Source organism: Salvia splendens, chromosome 16, assembly GCF_004379255.2.
Source record: "Salvia splendens isolate huo1 chromosome 16, SspV2, whole genome shotgun sequence".
In the NCBI taxonomy this organism is placed as follows: Eukaryota; Viridiplantae; Streptophyta; class Magnoliopsida; order Lamiales; family Lamiaceae; genus Salvia; species Salvia splendens.
This window is the reverse complement of record NC_056047.1, coordinates 11,129,163-11,156,157: the sequence shown is the minus strand read 5'-3', so window position 1 is coordinate 11,156,157 and position 26,995 is coordinate 11,129,163. Positions and strand designations below refer to the sequence as shown.

Sequence of the window (26,995 nt, the reverse complement as noted above, 5' to 3'; positions counted from 1 at the left end):
TCCCGAGCATGATTGATTTATTATTTGCAAGAGAAAAACATACTAGAGTTATTTCGATTCAAATATAATTAATCCCCTAAATAATTTTGATCAATTTAATGTATGGATGTCAATCGGGCCAACCCATCGGGTTTCGGGCAAACCCTATTCGGGTTGCAGGTCAATCAGGTGCGGGCTAATCGGGTTGTGATTTTTCCGGGTTATAAAAGTTCAACCCTAACCCTAAAAGCTCGGGTTTCGGGCTAGCCCATCGGGTTAATCAGGTTGCTACCAATAAAATTAACATGCGATCAATCCAATAAATAATGGTAGAAATTAGTTATATTTATAAAATGTAAAATATTTAATTATGATAAATTTGAGATATATGCTTAAACTCAAATATAAATATGATCAAATACTAATATTTGAGATTTATGCAAAATAAAACATAAACATCAAGAAATTTTAAAGTATGTTTAGAAATTTAAATATATTTTTTTAGTGAATTTGGAGTTTCTAATTCATTTATCTATTATTATATTAATAAAAACTTAATATATAATTTATATATTTAATATATAAAATGGAAAGTTATTTTTTCAGTAATCTATATTATAAAATAATCAATGAAGTGTCGAATTAGAGTCAAACAAATAGAACAATAGAAATTTTATCGGGTTTCCAGGCCAGCTCATCGGGTTTTCGAGTCTAGCCCTAACAGGTTGCGAGTTAATCTGGTGCGGGCTAATCGGGCTGTAATTTTATCGGGTTGAAAATTTTCAGCCCTACCCCTATAAATTTGGCGGGCTATTCGGGCCATCCCACGGGTTGCGGGCTAAATTGACATTCCTAATTTAATGTTAAAGATAGGTAGGACCTAGGCTAGGAGTAGGGGTATTAATTTTGTTCGATCAGCATTGATAAAGCCCTAAACAAAAGAGTAAAAGCAATTAAAAGATTAACTAATAATACTACACGATATTGAAACTCTACGTCCAGATTCAAATCGATTTACTAGAAAATTAGTAGTACTATAATTTTTAAAAATTTGTAAGTCGGAAGAAATTAAAAGATTAACTAATAATACTACACGATATTGAAACTCTACGTACAGATTCAAATCGATTTACTAGAAAATTAGTAGTACTATAATTTTTAAAAATTTGTAAGTGAGAAGAAATATAATTGTTACACCCCGTAAAAAAATCAATTAATTATTTCAATTTTAGTTAAATATATTTCTTCGAACCCCATCAACAAACGATTTCCCCATATCTCCACTCCCTAGAATCCATCCAAACCAAATCCAATCTTTATAGATACACACCCATAGTGATATATATATTCCACCAATTCTGTAAAATTAAATCATTCTCTCAAATCTCAAAGAATAAAATACCGTGAGAGGGAGTTCTTTCTGCCATTCGATCAAGGTATACCTCTCTCAGTTTTGAAATCTCCAAGTTTAATTCCATTACATATTATCATGATTTCACAGTAGTTTACACAAGTTTCACTCTTTAGCCTTTTAGATGCATTTTAAATCTCAAATTCTGGAAAAAACGTTATCTGCTCATAGATAATTAAAATCAAACAATTATAAATTTTATAAAAGGTTTAGATTTTGGGAAAAGGAGAATTATGGCTTTGATTTATTGAATAAAATATGCCGAGTGTTGGCGGCGTGTATAATATGCCTAATCAGGTTCATGAATTTATGTTTTTAATTTCTTAATTATGCACGCCGATTTATGTTAATGAATTGAGATCCATGTGGAATCTATTGGCTTATATTAGAAATTGTTTAGATGAAATTTAGGGCTTTTTGTGCGTGTAGTTGCCGGGAATTGAGAATTCAAATAAGGTGTTGCAATAGAATCTTGGTGAATTCATTGTGATTTTGCTCTGACAATTTCTTTATGTTAATGAATTCATTCAATATGGTAAATAATTTGAGCACACACGTAGGATACATGCATTCTAATTAGATATTTTCTTGAGTTTGATGAGTTTATTATTTTATTTCAAAAGGATTTTCTTTCGCAAGCGAGTTAAGGTGAAATGAGAGTTTTCAAGTTAAGAATAATAAGAGAACGAGGTGGGCTTTCTTTTTAAATAAGGGTAGCGCCCTAAGTATATTTTTTTGTGAAAATGATATGAATATTTGTCATGCCGTGTTTTGTTTTATTCTATGGAACCTATCTGATGTGGCTTTTGCCATCAATAGATAATCGAAGTCGGGTCTGACTAGGGAGTGAGTCCCTATTCAGGCTAGTGTACACCTATGGAGATCGTGCGCCATCTTTCGAGTTGGCCGGTCTAGTGACTTGGAATGTGGTCACTTTCCTTGTCATCAATGGATCAGATATGGTAGACATCTATGGGAAAATGACTGCAGTCACAAATTTTACGATGGAAATGATTTTAGTGTCTTGGGCGATTTCTAACGTTAAAACCCCAAGGTCACTCAATGGTGGCATGATAAATACTTTTTATAAAATATTTTCGGCATGAGTCCACTGAGTGCATTAAGTACTCAGCCATGCATTTCTTTTTAAAAATGTGCAGGTTGAGCGTGACGGGTGCGGTGGGTGTTGAGCAAGACCGTTGAAGAAATTTAAGTGTTTAGAATATGCCATGTTTTCACACGTGGCATATTCTTTCTCTCAAATGCTTCCGCTGAGTAGTTGTCCTTCTTTTGAGATCTTGTATCGCTAAGATAATATTTATTTTTGAGTTGTTGATTGTTGAGATACTCTGATTTTATTCGAGCTATGGTCGATTTGTGTTGCTTTTCCCTTTCTTCCCAACTTCTTTAATCCTCCCCTAGTCGTGATCAACCGTGTTTTCTATCCTTAGAAAATGCGAGCGTGACAATAATCTTGATAGATATTATCATGTATTTGAAAATGAGAAAAGATAAATCAACATAAATATTGCTCTTTTTCAAATCAAATCTGCATATCTAATGTATAAATATTAACTTTAAACATAAGTATGAATTAAATTTCAAATATGCTAAATTATGAAATATATCATGATTTAACAAATCAATTATTATTGTTAACAAAATCTCAAAGCACGTTACAGTAGGGGTGGCAAAATGGGTAGCGGGTAATGGGTAATTCCTATCTCGATCCGATACCCGCTACCCGATGATAACGGAAAACCGGGCGGGATCGGGTAGTGTATTTTAGAGTTTTGCGGGTAGCGGGTATACCTGTTAGTACCGATAATACCCGTCTTTTAATACTTTATATAATCTAAGATTTCTTTTGAAACATTTTAGAGAGAGATTAGAAATCACCTTATTTTGAATGGTTCATAGTAAACCGGGCGGGATCGGGTAGTGTATTTTAGAGTTTTGCGGGTAGCGGGTATACCTGTTAGTACCGATAATACCCGTCTTTTAATACTTTATATAATCTAAGATTTCTTTTGAAACATTTTAGAGAGAGATTAGAAATCACCTTATTTTGAATGGTTCATAGTTGGAAATTTTGCATGAAGAATTGAAGATTGAAGAGCAAATTAAAAAAGAAAAAAAAATCTGAAATCACATTGTTGCAAGTCACCAACAATCCCAAAATTCATCCACTTGTATAAAATTGAAATAGTAGATGACTTACGTAGTTGCATTGATGCAGCAAGTACTAACGGAAACTTAAAGCATAAATATAAAATTAGTTTTATGAACTCAACTTTTGGTTCGAAGCACTTTCTGCATGATTAAAGTTAGAAGCACCGGTTTCAGGTCGGGTACGGGAAACCCGAGACGGGTATCAGGTAATCCCGTTATGTTGCGAGACGGGTATTAGGACCCGACTTGTCGGGTGCGGGCACCCGCAGGTAACCCGTTTCGCCACCCCTACGTTAGAGTAATGGTTTCACACAGGTAACCCGTTTTGCCACCCCTACGTTAGAGTAATGGTTTCACATTTGTATTTACAATTTATCTTAAATTCAGCTTGTGTTGACACATTTTAAAGCCAGTTCATTTTTAATTCTTACTTATCTTTAATGCGACACCATAAAGTACCCTGGCAGGGGTGAGGAAAAATGTCAAGATATCAGTTTTATCGTACAGAAAAATATTAAATTTTCTACTGTACAATATAATACCTTACCGAAATATTTCAGTAAGATACCGGTATGAACTTTTCATATATCGTGGTATACCACAATATATTTGGTACCGCCGTAAACCATAATATATTCGGTAGTACCACAATTTTCATGTACCGCGGATCATTGAAAATGTTCTCTCTAAAATTTTAAAAAAATCTTATTTTTGGAGCATAACCTTCTATCATTGATTTTAACTTGTAGAGCATATTTAACTAACGTTTGATTTGACGGAAATGTTTTAAAGGAGACAATTTAGAAGGAATCATTTTGAAAAAGAATTATACTACATCCGTTTTACGATAGAAATTATATTTAATATGGACACGAGTTTTAAAAATGTAAAGAAAAATAGATTGAATAAATCAGTGAACTATGAAATAAGTGAACTTTGATGAGATGGATAATGGATAAGATACCGACCATGTCGTCCAATTTTTTCAATCCTCATTTTAATTTTAAAATTTTATGCCATTTTCCCCATTTTCATAGAAATTCAAGCCATTTTTGTACTACTAGTATTTATTAAAGTTTGGGTTATTTTCAAAAACGTGTCATTTTTGTGCTCTTTTAAAGTTTCGTGATACACTACCTTCGTCCCACATTAAGTATCATATTTTGTCATTTCGGTCCGTCCCATAATAAGAGGCACATTTCACTTTTACCATAAATGGTAAGTAGAAATCATAGTCCACTAACTTATTCAACTCACTTTTCTTTACATTTATTAAAATCTGTGCTCACACTAAATGTGTCACTTAATGTGGGATGGAGGTAGACAGGTAGTATTTACACTGCTTCAAAATTGGAGCCATAAACTAGACCACATTGCTCAGAATATTCCAAGAAAAAGAAATAATTAGCTTCCTTGGAGTTGTTAATATTGCAAATATCTTGCAAAATACACCAAGATATTTATAAGTTGATAACACTAATTTTAAATAAATAATACTCCATGATTGAATCTAACCCTGGATTGCGAAGTTGCATTGTCAGTATTATGCTTATGATATTGTTGTTTGTAGGGGCAGTTCGGCATTCTCATGAGAATATTTTTGTAAATTTGTTGACGAGAGATGGGTTTTTATGGGTATTTTAGTTTTAAGTAAATAAATAGGAGTAGTATCGTAAGTTGCGTTCATGATTAATATCAGGAACATCAACAGATTTCAAGAATATTCGATAATCATGAGAAAAACATGGTTTAGCACATCTCGGTTAATTTAAATTTATCTCCTATGTTGCATTGCATAGCTGCCCATGTGCACTTCAATTTCATACTCATATACTTGGCTGGCTTCTCTATTGCACTTAATTAGATTATCCAATAATTACCAAATACTACTAATTAATAAATTGGACTAGTTAACCCCAATATATGTTAAGGTTAAGCACAAGTCTAATTATTTTTTGCAAAAATATACTTTCATTACTCTTGTATATCTGAAAGAATAATTACTTTAAAATATTCAAATCAACTGCCACTGAACCATTTGATCAATTTCCATCCTCATTTTTTCGTGCTCATTTCACAAAGTACTCAGATGTACTATATGCCAATATTTATGATTTGACGAGACACCAGATTTTAAATCCTAGTAATTAAAAAAAATAATTCGTCTGTTACTTAAATATTCTGGTCCCAGAAAACAGTTTTGTGAATTTTCTTTTCCAAAATACATTGTGAATATAGTATCTTCAGGACTTTAACAATGTCAATCTCAAGTTTGTTTGCTAAAAATACGCTCCAAAATCATACTAGTACTATGAATTATTCTAGTAATTCTTTTTGTGCACCGAATTATTTTAATATATACCAACCAAGATTCTTGATTATATATATAACGTGCATAACTGTCATTGATGGTAGTCTCATGTAATCATCCCTAAGGCGGCTTTTATTAGCTGTAATTTGTTTACTATTCCATATATGCAAATGTACCAATAGTAAGTTTTGGAGTACTTTCTTTTCAAAGCATAGTCCCACCAAAAAAGTTTGTTTATGCTTAAAGCACAATTCTTTATGAAAGTAACCTTTTTGCTAACAATATTCATTTGATTTTATTAATAACAAAAATATCACTGTCCATCTGAACTTGACAGCAAACAGACAATGAAAATCTGTAACTAAAATGAAACAGTAGACAAACACACTCATTTGTTTATATACTTACAGATGGGTACAAGTATTTTACAACTAGACCTTCCAAATAAATAAACAAACTCTGATTAATTTAGAATGATGCAAATATAATGAGACTTGGAAATAGGAATTACTTACCCCTCTTTCCCATCTTTGCCTCTCTCTCTCTCTCTCTTCAAAAAATGAAAAATGAAAAATGAAACTAAGCTACTCCTAAATGCCTAATGAAATGTCAACTCACAAACACATACAAAAGTGACAGCTATTTGTGCTCACTAGACTACACACATACATTCATCACACCCTTTTCCCACAAAGGGGTGTAGATGGACACTTGTATACCCACAATAAAATTGGGTCTATTATGACAAAATGACAAAGGAAACAAAGGGGATCAAAACTCCAGCAGATTTCAAATCCTTGTCTGCAAATTTTACCCAAAAAAACAAGAGCTTCAATTCCCTCTCCACATTAGCTGTTTCTCTTGCATCAAACGCCTGTAGCTTTGGATTTACCTTTGACAGTGAGGAAAAGGGTGTAAGAAAAATATGATCTTTATGGTTATTCTGATATGCTAATTGGTAATGTAAATTATATGGGAGTAAAATTTTACCAAGAATGTTTTGTGGAGATGGATGGATACTTAGTGATGTCTTGTTTCATACTATCGCGCCGTCGCCCATGCTTCTAGCTCGAAGCTCCACGTTGCGGAGGTCTCGCAGATGCTGCAGGATTTCTTGGAGGAGATCCATACCCTTGTCACCTTTCTTCATAGAGCTCATGCAGTGCTTGAGAAACTCCCTGTCTGCCTCGAGGGCTTGTAGTCTCTCGTAGAGATGGTCGACCTCCTCTTCCATGGCGAGCTTCTTGTTCTCCATTTCGAACTCTGATTCATCGTGAGAGGAATCATGCACTCCGTTTCCGTTCAGCATGGCGTCTCCGTTTTCATCACAGATTGCATCGAAGAGGGGGAGCAGCGATTTTCCCTTGTGGCCCGCGATTCTCCTGTGTTGATGATGAGGCCTCCCGTTGGTTGTTTCTTTAGCAAAGCCATTTGCATGTCCATTTGTTTCACCATTGATATGATGATGGCCATTTTCCTCCCCAAAATGTTGCTCCATGTCATCGTCATCCTCATCCTCATCATCCAATGTCAAGAGCTTCTCTTCTAGGACCTTGAGCTGCTCGAGTATGGACATCCTCTCATCCTCAAAATCGGCTAAAGATTGCTCCAAGTTGACGACTGCATCGATAGGCGTGCTCTGGTTTTCGTATTTTTCTTTATGGGTGTAAGAGCCCTCTTCTTCCTTGGCATCTTGATTCAGATCAATGGACAATCCATCGCTATCCTCAGCGTTGCTACAAGAAGCCGATGAGAATCCACTCCTCGTGCTCCCGTTTTTGCTCTTCCTCAACATCCTCACCTTCTCCCTCGTCTCATACTCGAATAGCTTCTTCCTATACTCTTCCAACTCCTTCTCCACCTCCTTCTTCTCCCTCTCTCTCTTCACCATAAGTTCATTCATGAGCTGCAGAGCTTCTTGGTCATATTCTGACTGCTCCTCCATCATCCTCTGATACTGAAGCGCCTCCATCTGCATCGCTGCCTTCTCTTCCTGCAGTCTGTTTATCATCGCCATTGTCTGATTGGCTGCCACAGCAGAGGCACTCCGCTCCTCTTCCAACTCAGCATACAATGATTGCAATGCCTTACGTTCTGATCTCAGTGCTGCCTTCAACCCCTCAACAGTGACAACACCATCACCGCCTTCCAACTCACTCGTCACACTCCCATCCAATGACTCTTCAGTCCCTGAATCCCTCTTCTCGAGCTGTGAAAACTTCTTGTGCAACTGGTTCAGGCTATCCACAGACGTCGGTGTATCAGGAAACTTATCCTCTTCCTCCTCAGTCTCATTCACCTCTGACTGAAACAAAGGCTCGTTCTCCTTCATATGCTCCCTATCCTCAAAGGATAACGATTCTGGCTCCACAACCTGCTCCACAACTTGCCTAGGACCTTACAGAACAAAAAATCAAGGTCAATTCAAGAAACATATCCAAGTAACTAGAGCATAACTCATACAATCAAGATTCAAAATTACCATGATCATCGTATAGTGCATAAAGATCAGCACAGCTCGTTGAAGAATCTTCTCGACTGCTTTCAATCAAATGAACAGAATCTTGAATTTGAATCATCTCATCTGCTATATCCAAGTCAGGAATTTCAGTTCCAATGGAGACATCTGCTTCATTTTCATTGTTTTCCTGAGCAGCCTCCTCACATGCTACATTATTATCTAAACAAAACAGCATTGTCTCAATTCTCTATTCAAAGTTCAAACACATCTCACTTCAAACATTTAAGATATCACACAACTCTAAGCAAGGCAATCACAGAAACAGAACAAAGAAAATGCTATATACCTGCACGATCATCTGGTTGTTCCTCAACCGGTACTCCAGCCATTTCTTGATCATCATTCACCTCCACAGAAGGCCACCGTGCCAGTGGAAACGTTGTCTCAAAATGAGAGTCTTTCGCATGAAACACAAGAGAGTTTTCATCCTCTTCCATTTCCATGACCTCAAGCATCGTGTATGTAGGTTCCTCATTGATATCAACATCAAGAAATGCATCAGCCTTCTTCTCCTGTCTGCTCTCACCCCCCAAAACCAATGGCTCTCTCTCATCAACCCGAGCTTGATCATTGCCATCATCATCACCTTCAATCCCGTCATCCTCCTCACCCTGATGCTCATCCGTCATCGAATCGATCAATTCAATCGGAACCAATGTGTGACCACTGTAATCCAGGAAAAACTCCAGATGCTGAGGTGGAATCTCATCTTCTTCAACACACACCTGCACAGACTTATCCTTCATAATTAAAACCGATTTCTCTTCCTCCACAGTTTCCCTTTCTCTCTCCACCTCCAACACCACATCCTCTCCTATTTCCAAAAATTTTGCCTCGTCAAAATTCTCAGAAACACATCCAGCCTCTTTTTCATCATCTTCATTTGCTTCCAAATCCCCAATATTCTCAACCTTCTCAACGCCACCAAAATCAGCAGCAGAATCCAGAATCTTCTCAGTAGAATCATCAAACACTTCTCGAACTCGATCATCATCAATAATCAAATTCTCTCTCTGGGCACTCTCCAAATCATCCAAAGACGAGGTCTTGAGCAGAACATAAGAAGAATATTTACCACCATCATCCAAACACACACCACAACAGGAACAGTTCAAACTCACCCCACAATTCTCACCTACCGTTTCCACACTTTTCTGCATTACCCCAAACCCTTTCACCCATGGAAACACCGCCAAATTCTTCGCCGATCCCTCAACCTCGGGGCGCGAGGACAAGCAATCCTCACACATAGCCTCGGATTCCACCAGCTTCCGATGATTCGAACAGTAACCCAGCCTCGAAATCTCCTTGCAGTGGGCTTCGCAGAGAAGATCCCGGTGCATGTTCCTACCCCCTTTCGCGGGATCGAGAACATGATCGATTCTCGTGCACCACAAGCACGGCGGCTTGAGCCCGAAAAACTCCGCGAATTTGATGATCATATAGGAGAAGAGGGAGTTCAGGAGGAGGAGGAAGATCAGAATCCATTCCAGCACTGCGTAGATGAGAATCAGTGTGATTTTGTTGGTGTTTCTGTGCAACATCGTTGCAAATCTGTTTGCAGCCATGTTCTTATTTACAGCTAATTTAAATGTTTAACAAGAATTAAGAAAAGGAATGAAGGATCGCAGAATAAAAGATTCTAGAGATGGATAGAGAGAGAGGAGTGGTGGACTAAAATGAGATTGAGAAATGAGAAAGTGGGCGGTTTGAACAATTCGACAGCCAAAGAAGACTTGCAGCTTTAGAAAAGAAGCAAAAGCATTAAGCAACGGACGGATTAAAGAATTCTTTTTTTTTTGACGGATTAAAGAATGTTGGTAAAGCAGCGGAGCCTTCACATTTTTTTTATTATTTGTGAATAAAATTGAATATGGAAAGAAATCGTGTTAACAGGAGGCACGCCATTCTCATTTTATTTCATTTTTAGGGGCAGAATATTACCTTACTACTGAATCTTAGAGGCATTCTTTCTGTATTTGTTTATGTTATAAATTGGTAGAGGTTTTTAGGAACATGATCCTTTTTATCACCTTATCTGATAATTTGTTTTGATATTATGCTATTTTTGCTAGTTCAAGCGTTTTTAAAAAGTATCTGGAAGCTTCTATTTGGTTGCTTTGCAGATATGACTTTATTATTTATCCATGGAATATTTACAATTTAAGAATATAAAAATACAGTTAATTACAAAATGGGGCTCAGCAGAGCGGTAGGCAATTTTAAATTTGAATGTTGGAATTTCAAAGTAGATTTTTTAAAACATTTTTGTCTACACTTTTTTGTTGCTGGTAGCCGCTCTCTTCCACTATTCATGCCTCTTGTAAAATGTTGCATTTTATCAATTGATTATTGCAACCAAAAATATAAATAATGTACATTTGCCAACGAAATTAATAATTAAGGTTGGAGAAAGAGAGAGGGGAGGCGTTGTCAACTTTGGATCCAAAAACAGCTTTAACTTTGCCAAAATCCTTGCCCGGCTCCAATGGGCCCCTACCTATGTGGAAAATGAGTTCATGGGCCCCCACCAAACGAGTGTGCGGGCCCATTAAAGTATGATAGGTGTTGGAGCTCATCATACTTGTCCAACCCTCTTTTTTAATTTATATTTTAAATATTTTGGTTTGGCCAATAATCAGTGCTACAGTTTCCCCTTTTCCTTATTTTTTGGCTGTTCTAGTTCACATTATTCTTTGCTTTTACTGATTTGTGATTTGTATATAGTTTTATTATACCTTTGTACCTCGGGATTCATAAAGATCTAACCATACAGCATAGTTAAATATTTTTTTAAAAAAACTAATGATGTTATGCAACATGTTAGAAAGTGACATTTGTACTGTAACCCAATATTTGTTGGTACTTAATTCGGATTAGCGAGAAAAGACGTCAAACAAGGGTTTAGAAAAAATAAGATTTAAGTAAAATGGAGACGTATTTTGAACATTAATTGCGTTTCAGTAGAGGAGATGAAAAAAATTATTCAAAGTGGTTATTTACAAATTAATTAAATGTAGTAAAAATTCAGTAATCTTGGTCTCAATCATACTTATTTTTTGAAAGGATACAAAACAAATTACAGCTATTAAGTTCCAAATGTTGAAGTGAGACAAACACCGATTCGTATTCATTTAATGGGGATCAAGATTCAAGCCTTTTTCTTAGGTAAAAATCAGCCTCATTGGCAATTATTATTGAATGAAAAAAAAGATAAAGGGAAATAGTTGGTCCTGATTTGGCAGGATAGAGATGATGAAGCTTTTGAAGGTGTAGCTGTATAATTGGAGTATTAGATTTTGTTGGTAGTAGTACTATACATGCAAATGGCATGAATTTTAAAAAGTACTTAAAAAGAATCTGTGGAAAATTATAAAATTGTCTGAACTTTATAAATACAAAAAAAATAGTAGTATTAACTTTCATAAAAATAAAATAAATGTTAAAAAAAACTGCCTATGAGCAATGAGGATGGGATAAATTTAAAGTAAGCTTATGAGATCAGTATCATTTCATTAACTGTCAAATTATTCACGTAGTAAGTTGTTTCAAATTTGATTTCGATTGAAGCTAACTTGTGATTATGTATGACCTAATGGAGGAAATGTACATTTTACACAAGAGTGGTGGGACATGTTTTGAAGGGCTTACGATTTTTGGATACGTTTAAGATAATTGTTTTGTAATTATATAGTGTGATTTGTACTTAATAGTAATACTTCATCTGTCCCATGTTACTTGCACTATTCCATTTTGGCTCGTCACAAACTACTTACCGTTATTTATAGTTTAAGTTAGAATTAATGTATTTTAATTAATATGTTAGATTAAGTTAATGGCTCATTTATTAAGTGATGTCTCATGACACTTAACATTCTAATTTAATTACACTAAAAAATCAATCTCAAATTTACGATCTAAAATGAAAAGTGTGAGTAACCTGAGACGGAGGGAGATATTTGAATAAATTATTTGATAAGTAGAATCAGTATTACATCGCATAAAAAGTTGCAAATAACATATCCGCACATCGTGTGGATAGGTGTAATATAATAGTTATGGAGTTCAGACAACACCATCATAAGAAGTGTGAATTGATTGCAATCAACTTTAGATTAAGGAGGTCGTCCTTCTTCCAAATTGAAATTTAGACAAAGGAGGTTGTCCATTAATTAGTATAGCAGAATTGAATTCCATACGAGTGAGAGAGGGAAAGAGAAATTGGTTATTCATTGAAATAATCCTCGTCAGTGATTTTGATTAAGGAGAGAGAGAATTAGGGAAAGAATAATTCTAATATACACTGTTTGAACATTTCATTTGATAAATCGGATAAACACGCAGCATCTCCAGTGGTCGGATGTCCCACTCGGACATCCACTAGGATATCCCAAAAACACCTCCTGCCACGTCACTAGGACTTCTCATCCCACTGCCACATCACTAGGACATCCCCTTCACAATCCGCCCTTCCCATCGCCCTTCCCACTAGGACTTCCCGCAATTAAAAAAATCACAAATTCACAAATATACGTAACGGAATTATAATTTTGACACGGAATACGAGAAAATGCTTCATTAAAAAAAATTACATAAAAAAAGAAAAAAAAAATTACATAATAAAAAAGAAAAAATTACATAATAAAATTTTTGAGTCGGCTCACTCCTCGTCGTCCGTGCCGCCCCCGCCGTCGCCCGTGCCGCCCCCGCCGTCCCCGCCGCTAATCTCGGCGCCATCATCTCCAATGGGTGGCATGCCCAAATCGCGCCGACATCCATCGATGACATCCTTCAACATCCTTTTGTACACAGGATCTGTCGTGCTATGCCACCTATGCATGGTCCGGACCAAGCTAGTCGTTAACTGCGCGCGGGCGAGTCGGTCGATATCTTCTGGGGGAGCAGGGGCCTCCGATTGGACCTCGAACGACCCGCTGCTGCTTCCCCTAGCCCTCCGCTGGGCAGCCTTTTGCCCAACCGGGCGACGACGACGACGAGAGTCTGATTGAGGTAGCGGGGACACTTCGTCGGCTTCTGGGAGCTCGTGCGAACCAGCACTGCTGCTGTATTCACCAGAAGCGTTGATCTTCGTCCGCTTCGCCCAGCCCGATTCGACTCCCCCACAAAACTTTGGGGAATCCTTCACCACGAGAAAGGCCTCCCACTGATCGAATTGTTTGAACTTCAAGGCTCTGTCGGGGTACTGAGCAAAGGCACGGTTCCGGACATCCTCCTCGGACATACCGCTGCTTGCCTGGCGGAGATTGTTTTGGTAGAGGCCCGCAAATCGACTAAGCTTAGGCCTCAACCGCTCCCACTGTTTCCGGCACTGTTCGGGAACGCGACGCTTCGCCCCAGCCGGTTTGTGTGTGTGGTAGGCTTCAGCGATGCGATATCACAGTCTGTCAATATGTTGGTTGGCACCGACATAGGGATCCTCGACTACTGAAACCCAAGCCTTCGCAAGCGCGACATTTTTCCACGGGCTCCATACCGTCCTCTTTCCCGTCTCATCCTCATCCTCCTCCTCTGCCACCGTTCGCGAGGAAGAGTCAGGGGCTTTCCCCTTGCCCTTGCCACGTCCCTTCCCCCTGCCTGGAGTCTCCCTGACTGGAGATAGCCCCAACTCCTCTAAAGAGAAAGTTTCCAAGCTGGTGAACTGAGTCTCCGGAACATAAGTGGAGGGGGTATCAGTCATATCGATAACTGGCCGATAGACATCGTCCGCTTGTGGGCCCCTGCCACCCCCTCCCCCCGGCATCATCCCACCCATCCCCATCATATTTGGGGTCATGCCCCCCATCGCCATCCCCGGCCCCAACATCATCATATTTGGGGTCATGCCCCCCATCCCCGCAGCCCTGGGCATCATACCACCCATCCCACCCATCCAATTGTACATATAAGGGGACATCATCCCACCCATTCCACCCATCCCCGACATTGTCGGAACTGTTGTCGCATTTCCGCTAACGTTTCCCTCCAGGTCGATGGGAAACGCCGGAGTCTGCGACTCGCTCGTGGCAGGGGAGTTCCTATCGTTCTCCATTAAGTAGAAATGAAATATGTAGTAAAAGAAGAGAGAAACTTGTTAACACAAGTGGTGCGAATGAAATGAAGTTCAACGAGCCGTATATATAGAGTTTAAAAAAAATTTAATTACCGGACGTCCGACCCAGTCCACAGTGGCGGACTTCCGCCCGCCCGTCGCCCGCACGTCCGAGGACACGCGACGTCCTCACGGGACGTCCTTATCCGACCTTCGACGCCACAATGGCGGACGTCCCGGTCGCCCGTCGCGGACGTCCGACCGGACCTCCGCCATTGGAGATGCTAGCCCAACTCAATTCTCGGCCTGACTCTTCCTTCTTGGGCTGCTGTTATAGGTTCGGATCAGCTGTGGAGTCAGGTATGGAAGTGGAGGCCTTGGTATAAGAGTGTCCACCGTAAGGCAGACGTCCCCAATAGCCCCGCTCTTTTTTTGTCCACAGCCCCAGTTTTTGTCCGCGCTAAAAAAAAGGTTTCCGCCATTATAGGCGGACACTTCCATTAGCCCCGAAATTTTATAATCAATTTTTATTTTAATTTTTAAAAAAATCAAAACTGCTTCTTTCTTCCCTTCTTCCTTCTTCCTTCTCCAATCTCCCTCTAAAAATGTCGAAATTTTTTTTAAAAAAATTTCGAAGGGGGCGGCCGGCGCGCCTATAGGCGCGACGATCGAGGACCGGCGCATCCTCGCACATTTCTCGCCGAAGCCTTGTCCGCCCCGGAAAATTTGTCCGCCTCGGGGCGGACGTCCTCCACACTATAATCCGGCGGGGCGGCGGGGGAAGGGGGCGGCCGGCGCGCCGCCCCCATAGTGGACACTCTAAGAGCATCCACAATAGGGACGGATGTCGCGGCGGACATCCCAAAACACCTCCTGCCACGTCATACGGACATCCCACAGTATTGTCACATCATAAGGACATCTCACTCCATAATAGCGGACATCTCAGCGGACATCCCAATCATCAAAATTCACAAATATGCAATTTTACGGAATTAAAATTTCGACACGAATATGGGAAAAATGCAACCATTTTATTTCTAAAAAAGCATACATATTAAAATTTAAAAAAATACATAGTTTACCAAAAAAAATCGTCCCAGACCAAAAAACGATTCAAACAAAGTACATGTTATGCCTTGAATCTGTATAGTTTGCCGCTAGCTGATAAATGCGTTAGAGTTTTTAAAAAATCGTATATATAGAGTTTGCAATGAGACGTATATATAGAGTTTGCAACGAGCTGTATATATAGAGTTTTTTTTTTAAAAATGAAAATTGGGACGTTCGTCGTGTCACCGCAATAGCGAACGTCACGACGGACGTCCGCGCACACTCGCGGACGACCTCTCGTCGCATGGGACGTCCGCGTCTGCCTCTTCAGCTGCAACAGCGGACGTCCGCCGAGACATCCGCTATTGTGGATGCTCTAAATGCCATCAAAAGTGTATTATTTGTTGGCAACTACACAAACTTATGGAAAAGCACGAGATTATTATTTATATAGGTCTACTGGTAGTACTAGTTAACGCTTAAACTTATACTAACATTTGTTAGATTTATCGATTTTTCCTTAATCTTTAAAAAGTTACTGTAGGGAACAGACTAGCTTTGGATTCACTATTTACCGAGACATCTTTGGTCTTGTACAAGATAGCTCAGTCAAACTATTAATCAAGCGACTAATTTACAAGCTATTACAAGCTAACACAAGCTATTACAACAATAACTAGTCAATTATCTCAGACTTTCAATCTTGGACCGAATGCTCCAAGATTTCACCGAGAACCTGCACACTTAATACCCAAGTTAGTAACACAAGGTGAGATCCTCTCGGATCTGAAACAAGTAATGCAGAATATAGAGAGAAATCAAAGGAATCGCATAGATCTTGTAGCTATGGCTCAACCACCCGCTAATAGTACAGATCTATTCACCAAAACCACGATCCAAGTGAGCAACGTTGAATCCAACTGTGAAATCCTTCACACACCACGTATTACAACCCCAATCCACTCCACAACACCGGATCTATCCACTCTCAGAACCACTCACACAGAAAACCTCTCAAACAAGAAACCCTAACCCCTCTGGAACCCAAGCAACCGAAGCAGTTACTTATCTCCACCCACACACCCGTTTAATCACTCAAACACTTGTGATAAACCATCGTGCAACAATCAGATAATCATCAGAGAAGAAAATCCAAGGGAAACTCAAAAGACTCGAAAGAGAGAAGTGAGAGGATGAGAGAGTGCATAATGATGTGTGGCAGTGGAGAAGTGAAGGGGGGTATATCAGATCTGGGATGGGCTAGGGCAACACACAGCCCACACAATTACCTGGGCCAGAATAATTTTCAAGCCCAATAATAATAGTCCACCAACTTAACAGCCCAATTAATCAACAGTTACAATTATACCTCAGTCTTTAAGACTACCTCCAACCATACTCCAAATCCCATGCCACTTGGTATGGAATGAGCATGGAATTTTTACCGGTAAAGAAGTTCTCCAACCATACACCATACCCAATTCTATTTTTGGGATTTTTAATGAAACAACACCAAATTTAAAGTAAATGAACATAAAAATTGAGTATCTATTGCAAAAAAGTTTTAAATATTACATAATAGTCCTTACTATTATTTTGAAGTAGTTGAATCAGCCGGCCATAATTTGTGGACTAGTACGTGATAGTTGAAACAGCCGGCATAATTTGCACATATTGAGTAGAGAATTAGAGATATGTTAGCGTTGTACTAGGGTCTAGGAAAGCTGTTTTGCACACAATTTTTTCATGTAATTTGCATACAGTACATTTTTCCATTAAAAAATAATTAAATAGGAATTAGCAAGCTGACCATATTATAATAAATTATGGTTTTTTAAAATAATAAATAATAAATTTGAATGAATATTGCTATAAATCTTGTTATTATTGCTTACACAAATTTATGAGTCTGGAAATTTTAGCTATTTTTTATGTAATTGCGATATATTTAAATGTGTTTCAATTTATATTTGAATTTTATTATTATTGTAAGTTTAACGTATTTTAATTTTAAAAGTAGTGTCATTTTTTTGAATATAAATTATATTTAATACTCCATCCGTCCCTGAAGAGTATGCATTATTTCTTTTTTCGTCCGTCCCCAAGAGTATGAATTTTCAAATTTTGGAAACTCTCTTCTCTCTAATGAGGTATGACCCATTTTCCACTAACAATACTTAAAAAATTTTATCTATCTCTCTCCTACTTTACTAATAATGCATTAAAACTCGTGTCGAACCCAAAGTTCATACTCTTTGGGGACGGAGGGGGTACATAAATATATTAATAAGAAAATTTTGTATAATTATTTAATTTACATAAATTATTGATAAAATATTGTGGGACTAATATGTAATTTAAATAAATATGTAGGTATAATTGAAAAGGTATAAAAAGTATATAAATATGGAATATTCTTTTGGGATTAAGTTTGAAGTAAAATTACTTTTGGCGTGACTCATACTCAAAAATGGGTTTGAGTTTGGTGTAAATGGTTAGAAATGTCTAAGCTAGTTTATTAATTACTTATATTACAACCGCAGTCTTTAGAACTTATCAATTACTATATCCCAACTTATTTAATTTGTGTTAATTTATTCATTGTAGATTCTCTTAAAAAACTGAACCATGATGTGGCGCCTCAAGTGGGGATTAGTCTTGATCCAAATTCATTTCAAACACCAACTTATCAACAACCCCCTCCTTTCTCCCTGGGACTTTAAGTTAAGTCTTCACATTTTAAAAACAAATCACTCAAAAAAATGAATAAATAGATGCCCCTTAATCCCATAATGGCTCATACAAGTTGATTAAATATGTAAATTGCTGACTGTAAGAATGTGGTAGAATTAGTAGTACTATTTGTTAAAATTTACTCTCCACTATTGAATTTATCAAGAGTGAGATCAAAATGTTAAAAAATATCATTAATCTTGATGACATACAACCTTCAATCTAACAAATACTAGTAGAAAGTAAAATAGGTGTTTGAATAATGAAGCACATACCAAATTACCAATGAACCATCGTTTGAAGAAGTGCATTTTCAAGCACAAAATATCTTTACAACACTCAAGTATACATCACCTGAGCTCAAAAAGCAACTCCCGTTTATATCAGCAGCAGCAAACTTCCGCTCACTTCAAATATACCAAAATCAACTAAGGCCGAGTAAATTACATGCTAACATATATGCACCTTTTTATAGGAGGCCTGTGCTCCCAAAAGGGTTGGTTGCCGGGGGATGAGCAGGATCATGAGCAGGCGCAGCCGGAAACGATCCAAACCCCATATCACCGAAAGGATTTTGAGGCGTTGTCATTAAATGGGTGGGCTGTTGCTGCGGCTGAAATGGAAGGAACGGATTGATTTGATGTTGTGCCATACCAGCCATTGGAGGAACTGTTGGAATCGCAACATTGTTAGAAAGAGCAAACGGGTCGCTGACTTCAAAGGGATTGGGAGCAGGTGAGCCATATACTGGCTGCTGGGATGCTCTATATGCTCCTTCATCGTATAGACTTTCGAGGGTAAGTGAATCCAATCCCCCGCCCTACACATGTCCATAAAGCACACATCATTTCAACAATATAATAACATCAGTGTCTTTCAGCATGGCAGTATACTTGGCTAATTAGATTATACAATCACAGATAGAAATGGCCATCACTTATAACAAGAAAAGATCAGAGTATATGTTTTACAGTGTCAGAAAGATGCCTTTATCACATATTTCAACAATGCCTGGTAAAGGATGTCATTAGCCTTCGCTCATTCGATCCACAGAGTATACAGATGTGGCGAGAGGAAAGATAATTTGCAATTTAATGTAATCGACAACCTTTACATTTTTTATACTGAAAGTTGAAAAGGAAAGGAAAAAGAAAAGAGATTTCGCCTCAATAACTCGCGGACCGACATGGATATCCTAGGCAGTAAGCTGCTTCAGCATTTCAAACCTAAGTCCTCATAGCCTGAGCCACTACTTGACTCTTAATATGAAAATCAGCATTTCAAACCTAAAAGATCCCCTCTGCACAATTTTGTTGCCATTAGTATGCAGAAAATTAAACTATTCATTCCATGCATCACATAAACCAACCCTGACTTGCTAGTTGCTTCAGAGCCCCCCCACTGTGATAATCTTTTACAATGTGAAGCCGCTACCCCTGGCTCCCATTCCCAAAAATATGAAAAGACCCAACAAAGACCAGCAAGTACAAACATCATAACTGCTTATTTTCTGATGCCACTCTACATGCATTTCAGCATCATCTTAGAGGGGACAGACAATTGATGCCATTAGACATGCTCCATGTGCAGTCAAACTTCTCGTTAGGAGATGCACCAAGATGCACACTTTGGGTATACCAGAATATACTAACAGTCCGTTGTATCAGAAAGGATGAATATAGGAGGCAGCAAAGAGTGAGGCTTCCAATTTTATGTACATAATAACACATGACATACCAATTGGCTCTGTTGAAGTGATGATAAGTTGGTGCTTGGAGTAGTAACCAGAGCAAGTTCCCACCCAGAAGGGTCAAAACTTTTCACTTGAGACGCATCAGAGTCAAAAGGTGTAGTGCCTGCAATTTGCACATCATGATATGATATCATCTTTGCTCTTCAAAGCATAAAATTTATAATGCAGCAGGGTGGACATGAATGCTTACCAGAAGGGATTATGGCTAAAGCCATAGCATTGCTATCTTCAATCGCAGCTGCAGCTTGTGTATCCGCATTCAATCCCTAAATAGATTGAAAAGGAAAACGCACAGGGTAAGAGTTTACCCCCACATATTATTTCAGGTACAAAATATCAAGTACTTCAGTTCCTAACCAGCAGATCATCAGTGTCAACTTTAGCTGGAAGAGGTGGAGGGATTGGTGCCTCAGGAGTTGAGCTAGCAACTTCATCAGTGGGTTCCGATGCAGGTTCCTCATGTGGAATTTTTGTCTCTTCAGAAGGTGAAGGAACATCCTCTTCCTTGTACGTCAGCATCAACCTTTCTGGGTACTCCTGAAATAATAAGGCATTCTAAATGACAATCTACCTTGGCAAACAAGAAAATCATTATGCCCAAAAGCAAGACGAATGCTACCAAATAATGATTGCTTTGAGTAAAAGTTAACTAACCAAGGCTACATTTGGAACCGAAACCATTCTTGGTGCTTCACATATATACTCTTCCATGGTAACCAAAAAGGATTGTGGAGGCTGTTAAAACAAAGAATTGAAGATATATGCATCAACCGGTTTTATGAAGTTACCAAAACAACTAACAACAAAATCAGCATATTTTTCTCTACTGACAGCGTACCACTCTCAACACAGGGAATTGGAAATTCCTAGCAAGTTCAAGCCCTTTGCAGATTTCGTAGAAATCAGAAAGACTATTGGCCTGCAATATGAGCATGACATGATGACACCACAAAAAGCTCCAGATCCCCCACAATTTCAGAATGACTCTCGATACCAATCAAACAGGAATAACTGATACAGAAGTTTTGCAGAGTAAAAGATTACCTGCTGACCAGCTCTTTTGTAAATATCAAGGGCTTTGATGGCTTCATGTCTTGGCATTTCAAAAAACTGAAATGCAAGGTATATGTTTTTTCATTAAGCAACAATAAAACCCATTGACTGATTAAATGGGATGGGACACTTGGAACAGTATTTCACTCACCTTGTCAACAAGGTTGATTATCCCATCATTTATGGCACAATATATTTTAAAGCTTTCTTTAAGCACCTGAAAGTAGCAAATATTAGCAAGGAAAGAACAAGAACTCTTAATCATGCCAGTGACTTATGCAGTGCATCAATTCAACATTAAAATGCCATTCGCTCAACAAGAGGACCAAAGAATAATGATAAATGCCTTGCACATAACTCACAAGATTGACCCAAATTAACCAGTCCCCTTTAAATCAACTTGAACCTTGCAGCCCAATAACATCCCTAACCATTATGTTCTCTCCCAATTCATCAAAAGAATTTTGTATTCCACGCAAATACTTACCAATGAGGACAAGCATATACTGGATAGGGGGTTTTTACTTTAAAATTTTTTGGGAGGTAGCATGGAGAGGGAGAGAAGAGAGAGAGCGTACCAAGGCTAGGGCATACTGAATTACGTAATTGTTCACAGCTGCTCCCTCAGGCTGAAAATTCATAAAGGTTAGTTACAAATATTTCCATTGACTGCTAAAAGACAGAAATGAAAACATTTAAAAATGACAAGAATAGAAAAACAGTTAATAACAGTAGAATGATGACAACAGATAGTTGAGAAATACCCGACATCCAATAAGACGGTACAGAAGCTGCTGCAAAGAAGGCAACTGGTCCAGAAGTTCTTCACTAACTAAGTCTCTGGTTCTACTGTAGCCCTGAGCAAATTATTCAAGCAAGAAAATGTCTCTCAACAATACTAGCCACATACCATGAACCGACGTAAACAAAGGTCCCACAACAAGACATGGAAATTAACTTTTACATGTACTGAGCTCTAGAACAATATCCTTATGTGAATTCTTCTTAGTTAGTTACACGGTTTTTAAACTTATAGAACCTGGAGGAACTTATGAATCAACAATCTATTCAAATAAAGAAGCCAAGATAAAGTATTTTGTTTTCGACATGCATTTCTTATATCTCTTTCATAATTAGTTGAAAATGGGAAAATGTTAGTATAATACTATCTTTCATGTTTTTTATATATACATGTTTGCATTTTAAAATGGTTGTTTAGAAAGGATTGAATAAGTGAAAAAGTAACACAGTGAGCCAGGAGTATTTATTAAGTATCAATTAAAGATTTTCACATTTTTATTTCAAGGAAATGTTGGCAGAAACTGAAATCTGAAAAGGAAGGACTGGAGCGGCAAATTGAAATTTGGGCACATTGGAGGGAATTTAGTACACCCATTAATTTACTGAGATATATAAGAGAAATCAACCAATATTATAATTAACCATACCTTATCTTCACCTTGTGCGGGTCGAGGAAGGCGCTCGGCTTCAATGTCATACTTAAGTATCCTAAAGCATTCTAATCTTTCTTCCAAGAAGAGGGCATAAGTCCGCACCCAAGCAGAGCAATCCCAAGCTGGAGGAAGAGAGTGACGAATTATTTCATTTCTGAAAAGATCATCATTTACTTGTTCTACTCTCTCTTAACTCGATCAAAAGAATTGGGCCTAGACTGTATATGAAGGGGCAGGATAATATCACAAGATTATACATAGCAGATATTAATAGTAGTCACTTACCAATGGGGCTAGAATCATCCTTAAAGTTGGATAATTGGAGGACACGGCCTCTCTGATGAAAATTCAAGAGTTCCTCCCTAAATGTCGGGTCACCTTCTCTCAATGTTCTATGAATAACAATTAGTGTTTTCAACGCAACCTGTGATAAATAGAAGCTGAATAACGTAAAAAAGAGATATACATAGTTCATGTATGAAACCTACAATTAAACTCCCCATATCAAGGCACAGAGGAAAAGAGCTAAGACTTTCAACCATTTAAGAAGAAAAAAAGGCATAAAAAGTGAATAGCATAAAACAAGGCAAAAGCATACAAGGCCTTGACAACATTATCATATTCAGTGTTTCTGGAAACAGACTGATGATCATTGCAATTGGTCAGCAATTCAAAAATTGGATATACTTTTGATTCATATATTGGTTCCAGCAGACAAATAGAAACTTCCAGATTGTTATTATATTATGTAAGATGTATTATTTTGTGTGGAAAAAAGGTCATGTAACATCCCTCATTGGCAAGATCATTGGCAATGAGGGATGTTGGGGTGCCCCTAACTGCTAGGGAAGCAAAGATTCCAAAATATGTTTCCGCTCAGGGACAGTGATGCCAAAACATATTTCAAACTGTATTTCAATAGATGGAAATTAAAAGTAAAAGGGGTCCAAAAGTGTTCAACAACCTTATGCATGCCAGAAAATTCTTGCAAGGTACACTTCCACTATAGATATCTGAGATTTCCCATGTTTTCTAACTCAGAGCATTTTTAGTCATTTAAAGATTCTAAAGGCATATATGACATGACCATTTCACTAGCTGAATCTGGTAACTTTTCGAAACATCCATAGAAGAAACTGCAACGCAGCTATAATAGAACCTATGATCAAAACCAAACCTAATTTGCAGAATAGTAAAATTACCATAGACATATATAACTCCTAGCACAACTATCAGTATGCGATCATTTTCTTCAATGTCAAATAGTACATTTTCCATGAGTTCTAAACCACATAATAAATGCAGATACAGGACAACAAAGAGACACATCCTCTGAAATATGTTGGGGTGGGGTGGTTCAGAAAAAGAGGATGCAACTTAACGCTCCAGACGTTTAACTCAAATTCTGATCTGGAAACAATATTCATTTGAAGCAGCAATAGCCAGGATCCATACCGTCCAGTTATGTGTCTTAGCCAATCTTCTTGCAAGTGCATGTATGCAGTACGCAACATCAGCGCGAGGTCGAATTGCTGATGTCGCAACCAAAATTTCTGCAAAAAACATCCAATCACTAATACAATAGTTGCCAGGGCACTCATTCCTCACTAAGTCTGAAGGATTTCCCTCTCATAAAATTAAACAGAAAATGTGAATCAACATTTTGCTTCTTGCGACATACAAGTATGAAAATTTCCCTAAATCTTGAAATTCCAACCCCTTGTCTTAGGTTCTTTAAGCAATTGACAAAATTGAATATTAAATCCAATCCCCCAATCGAAAAAATGTACAGAGAGAAATTCCAGAAATCGCCCTAAACCCAAAATGAAAAACCCATCTATGTTATATCCCCTTAATTAGTGGATCTAACAACACGAGTAACTGAAGGACTCACTTCTTAGGTGTCTTTCCTTTGGAGGGCACTCCACATGATTTGTAGCCTTCACGATCGCCACATCAACATCCTATTTTACAGGCACCAAAAATAGAAAATTAGAGACGAAGGAAAAATATTATCAAATGGATAAATAAATCATCAAAATCACATGATTTCTCCTTCACCGTCACTCTATTTTTGAGTAATCACACCAGCCCTCGCACGTATATAGATTCACATCACTCACGCATAGAACGAATCAAAACTCAAATTCGATCACCGCAATTTCGCTTAATTTCCTCGATCCCAACAAATTTTGGCACAAAAGCCCCTAGCTCAAGCACCACCATACGGCGTATTACTAAAAAAGAGTAGAGGTACAGACCTTGAAATCGGAGTTGACATGAGCAAGACCAACTTTGGTTTGGTCTTTAAGAGCGCCGTAGGCTTTTCTCCATGTCTGAAGTGTCCCCATTTCCGCTCAGATTCGCCGCAATCTTCGGCTTCTATTATTAATCTTAGAATCCAGACAAGACGATTGGCGCCTCTCTCTCTTGCTGTTACTATAGAGAGAGGGGTTGTTTATCTGTCTTGAACGGCGCCTTGTTTTTCCTTTTCTTTATTTTTTATTTTTTTGGCGGCCCCAGCCAGCCAGCCAGCATACTATTATAGACTATATAGCTACCGTAAACATGAGTCATCATCGCATCACCTTTACTTCTTTTTTCATTATATTCATTTTTTTTTCTTTTTTCTCTTATTAGTATTTTTGCGAAACTGTGCAATAATAATAACTAGCATGGTAGTAGTATTATATTTCATACAGATATAATGCGCCAGGCTTTAGATTAATGGCTACTTAATATTCAATAATACAACTTCAAATGTCGATTTAGTACATCTTATGTACAGTAATATTTAGTTTTATTTATTTTGAAGGAAAACATATATTGATCGAGAACAATCACACGTTAATCTTCATGAGCCAATCAGGAAAATTATCGGTCCAACAACTATTTGGTTGGCTATTTTGAGAGACATCAAAATCCAATATAATGTGAATATATATTTTGTTTATACCAATCGTATTGACAATTGTTGACCAGTGAATTCAGCATATTCATTATTTATTTAGTTTGAGCAAAAGAGAGATCGTTGATTTTATTATGTCACATAAACAAGTGACGAGAATAAGAATAAAAAAATGTAGAATCCAATTCTCACACTCTTTTGACACTAACTTTAAGGATATACATTAATCATTATAACTTGTTAATTTGTGAGTTACTTTATAATGTATGGGATAATTTAATAGTGTCAAAACACTTTTTGTATTAATACATTTCATTTCACTAGGTTCTTCTACAAATTTTGTGTTCATTATGACATATCCTTGTATTAATATACTTATTTATTTTATTGGATTCTTTTACCACTTTTTTTTATTAGAGCATTCACAATGGCCATAGCCTAGCCACAAATTCCTTCCGCGACATCATCAGGACAAGCAATAGCCTAGCCATAGGCTAGCCAAAATAAACAAAATTATAAAAATAACAATCACACAAAATACGGAATTCAACTTACGACACAGATACGGGAAAATGCAATAATTTTATTTAAATAAAAAAAGGTACATTAAAAAAATTACATAATTAAAAAAAAACTAACGTCGTGCACATGGGCGGATCCAGAAAAAATTGCCAGTAAGGGCTCCACTGTATATTTTTTCATAGTTATATATATATATATATATATATATATATATATATATATATATATATATATATATATATATAATACAAAATACCGATTCACCGCAACAGTAAAATCATATATGTTCAATGCAAAATAGTCCAACACATATCTAATCAAAAGAACAAAGGATCATTTCAAAGTTGTGGTTTTACATCTAAAGCGGTGGCAACTGAATTCTACGTGTTTTCATCGATTGAAAACGTTGCAGAATTTGTTCGTTATCAATCGTTGAAAACAAGTCCTTCTCAATATACACAACTAAACTGTCATTCATCCACTTATCTCTTATTCGATTTCGCAAGTCAGTCTTGATAGTCTTCATTGCAGAAAATGCTCTCTCAACAGATGCAGTAGCAACGAGTAAAACCAGTGCCAACTCAATAATCCGATAAACCAATGGAAAAACCAAATGCTTACCACTTTTTACCATTTCTGTAGCAACAAATAATATGTATATATATATAGAAAACATGAATATAAATATTATAGTACCTGATAAAAAATCTCTACACGATAATGATGCAAATTCGTGATCAACTCTGCTTCATGCTTCTTATAACCACGGCGTGGTATAATTTCATCCATATCAGCTTGTGAAATATTATGCAATTCACAAAATTTGGTAGCTTGATCAAGTATGTCTTTCCATCCATACTCTCTAAAACTTTGCAGCTGATGTTTCACACTTTGGATCAGTGTTATGGCTTGAATAATATTTTGATCTTTCTTTTGTAAGGCAATAGATAATTCATTGGTTATTCCCAACAAATGTCTCATCAAATGCAAACTGAAAACAAACTCATAATTATCCATCATTTCGATCAATCTTGCAGTGGTACTTCTGTTATCACGAGTAATAGCATCGTCACGTA

General features: G+C 37.4%; 2 protein-coding genes and 1 long non-coding RNA gene across 3 annotated transcripts; 1 reads left to right on the top strand and 2 right to left on the bottom strand.

Moving 5' to 3' along the window:
* Window positions 1-1,324: 1,324 nt before the first annotated feature.
* On the top strand, window positions 1,325-2,592 carry LOC121771519. Its single transcript, XR_006044059.1, has 3 exons — window positions 1,325-1,415; window positions 2,014-2,080; window positions 2,551-2,592. It is a non-coding gene; the product is annotated as an uncharacterized LOC121771519 (long non-coding RNA).
* Window positions 2,593-6,248: 3,656 nt separating this feature from the next.
* LOC121771743 (probable myosin-binding protein 4) lies at window positions 6,249-10,307 on the bottom strand. The gene is made up of 4 exons (XM_042168603.1): window positions 8,681-10,307; window positions 8,356-8,553; window positions 6,864-8,270; window positions 6,249-6,765 (listed from the first exon to the last, which is right to left on the bottom strand). The coding sequence occupies exons 1-3, from the start codon at window positions 9,960-9,962 to the stop codon at window positions 6,910-6,912; spliced, it is 2,841 nt and encodes a 946-aa protein (XP_042024537.1). The 5' UTR covers window positions 9,963-10,307; the 3' UTR covers window positions 6,249-6,765; window positions 6,864-6,909.
* Window positions 10,308-18,508: 8,201 nt separating this feature from the next.
* LOC121772392 (putative clathrin assembly protein At2g01600) lies at window positions 18,509-24,996 on the bottom strand. The gene is made up of 15 exons (XM_042169475.1): window positions 24,751-24,996; window positions 24,384-24,453; window positions 23,945-24,042; window positions 22,775-22,913; window positions 22,484-22,611; window positions 21,800-21,892; window positions 21,614-21,664; window positions 21,187-21,252; window positions 21,027-21,092; window positions 20,821-20,901; window positions 20,637-20,717; window positions 20,340-20,519; window positions 20,173-20,248; window positions 19,967-20,085; window positions 18,509-19,049 (listed from the first exon to the last, which is right to left on the bottom strand). Exons 1-15 carry the CDS (start codon window positions 24,838-24,840, stop codon window positions 18,699-18,701), a joined length of 1,689 nt encoding a protein of 562 aa, XP_042025409.1. The 5' UTR covers window positions 24,841-24,996; the 3' UTR covers window positions 18,509-18,698.
* Between the last annotated feature and the right edge of the window lie 1,999 nt (window positions 24,997-26,995).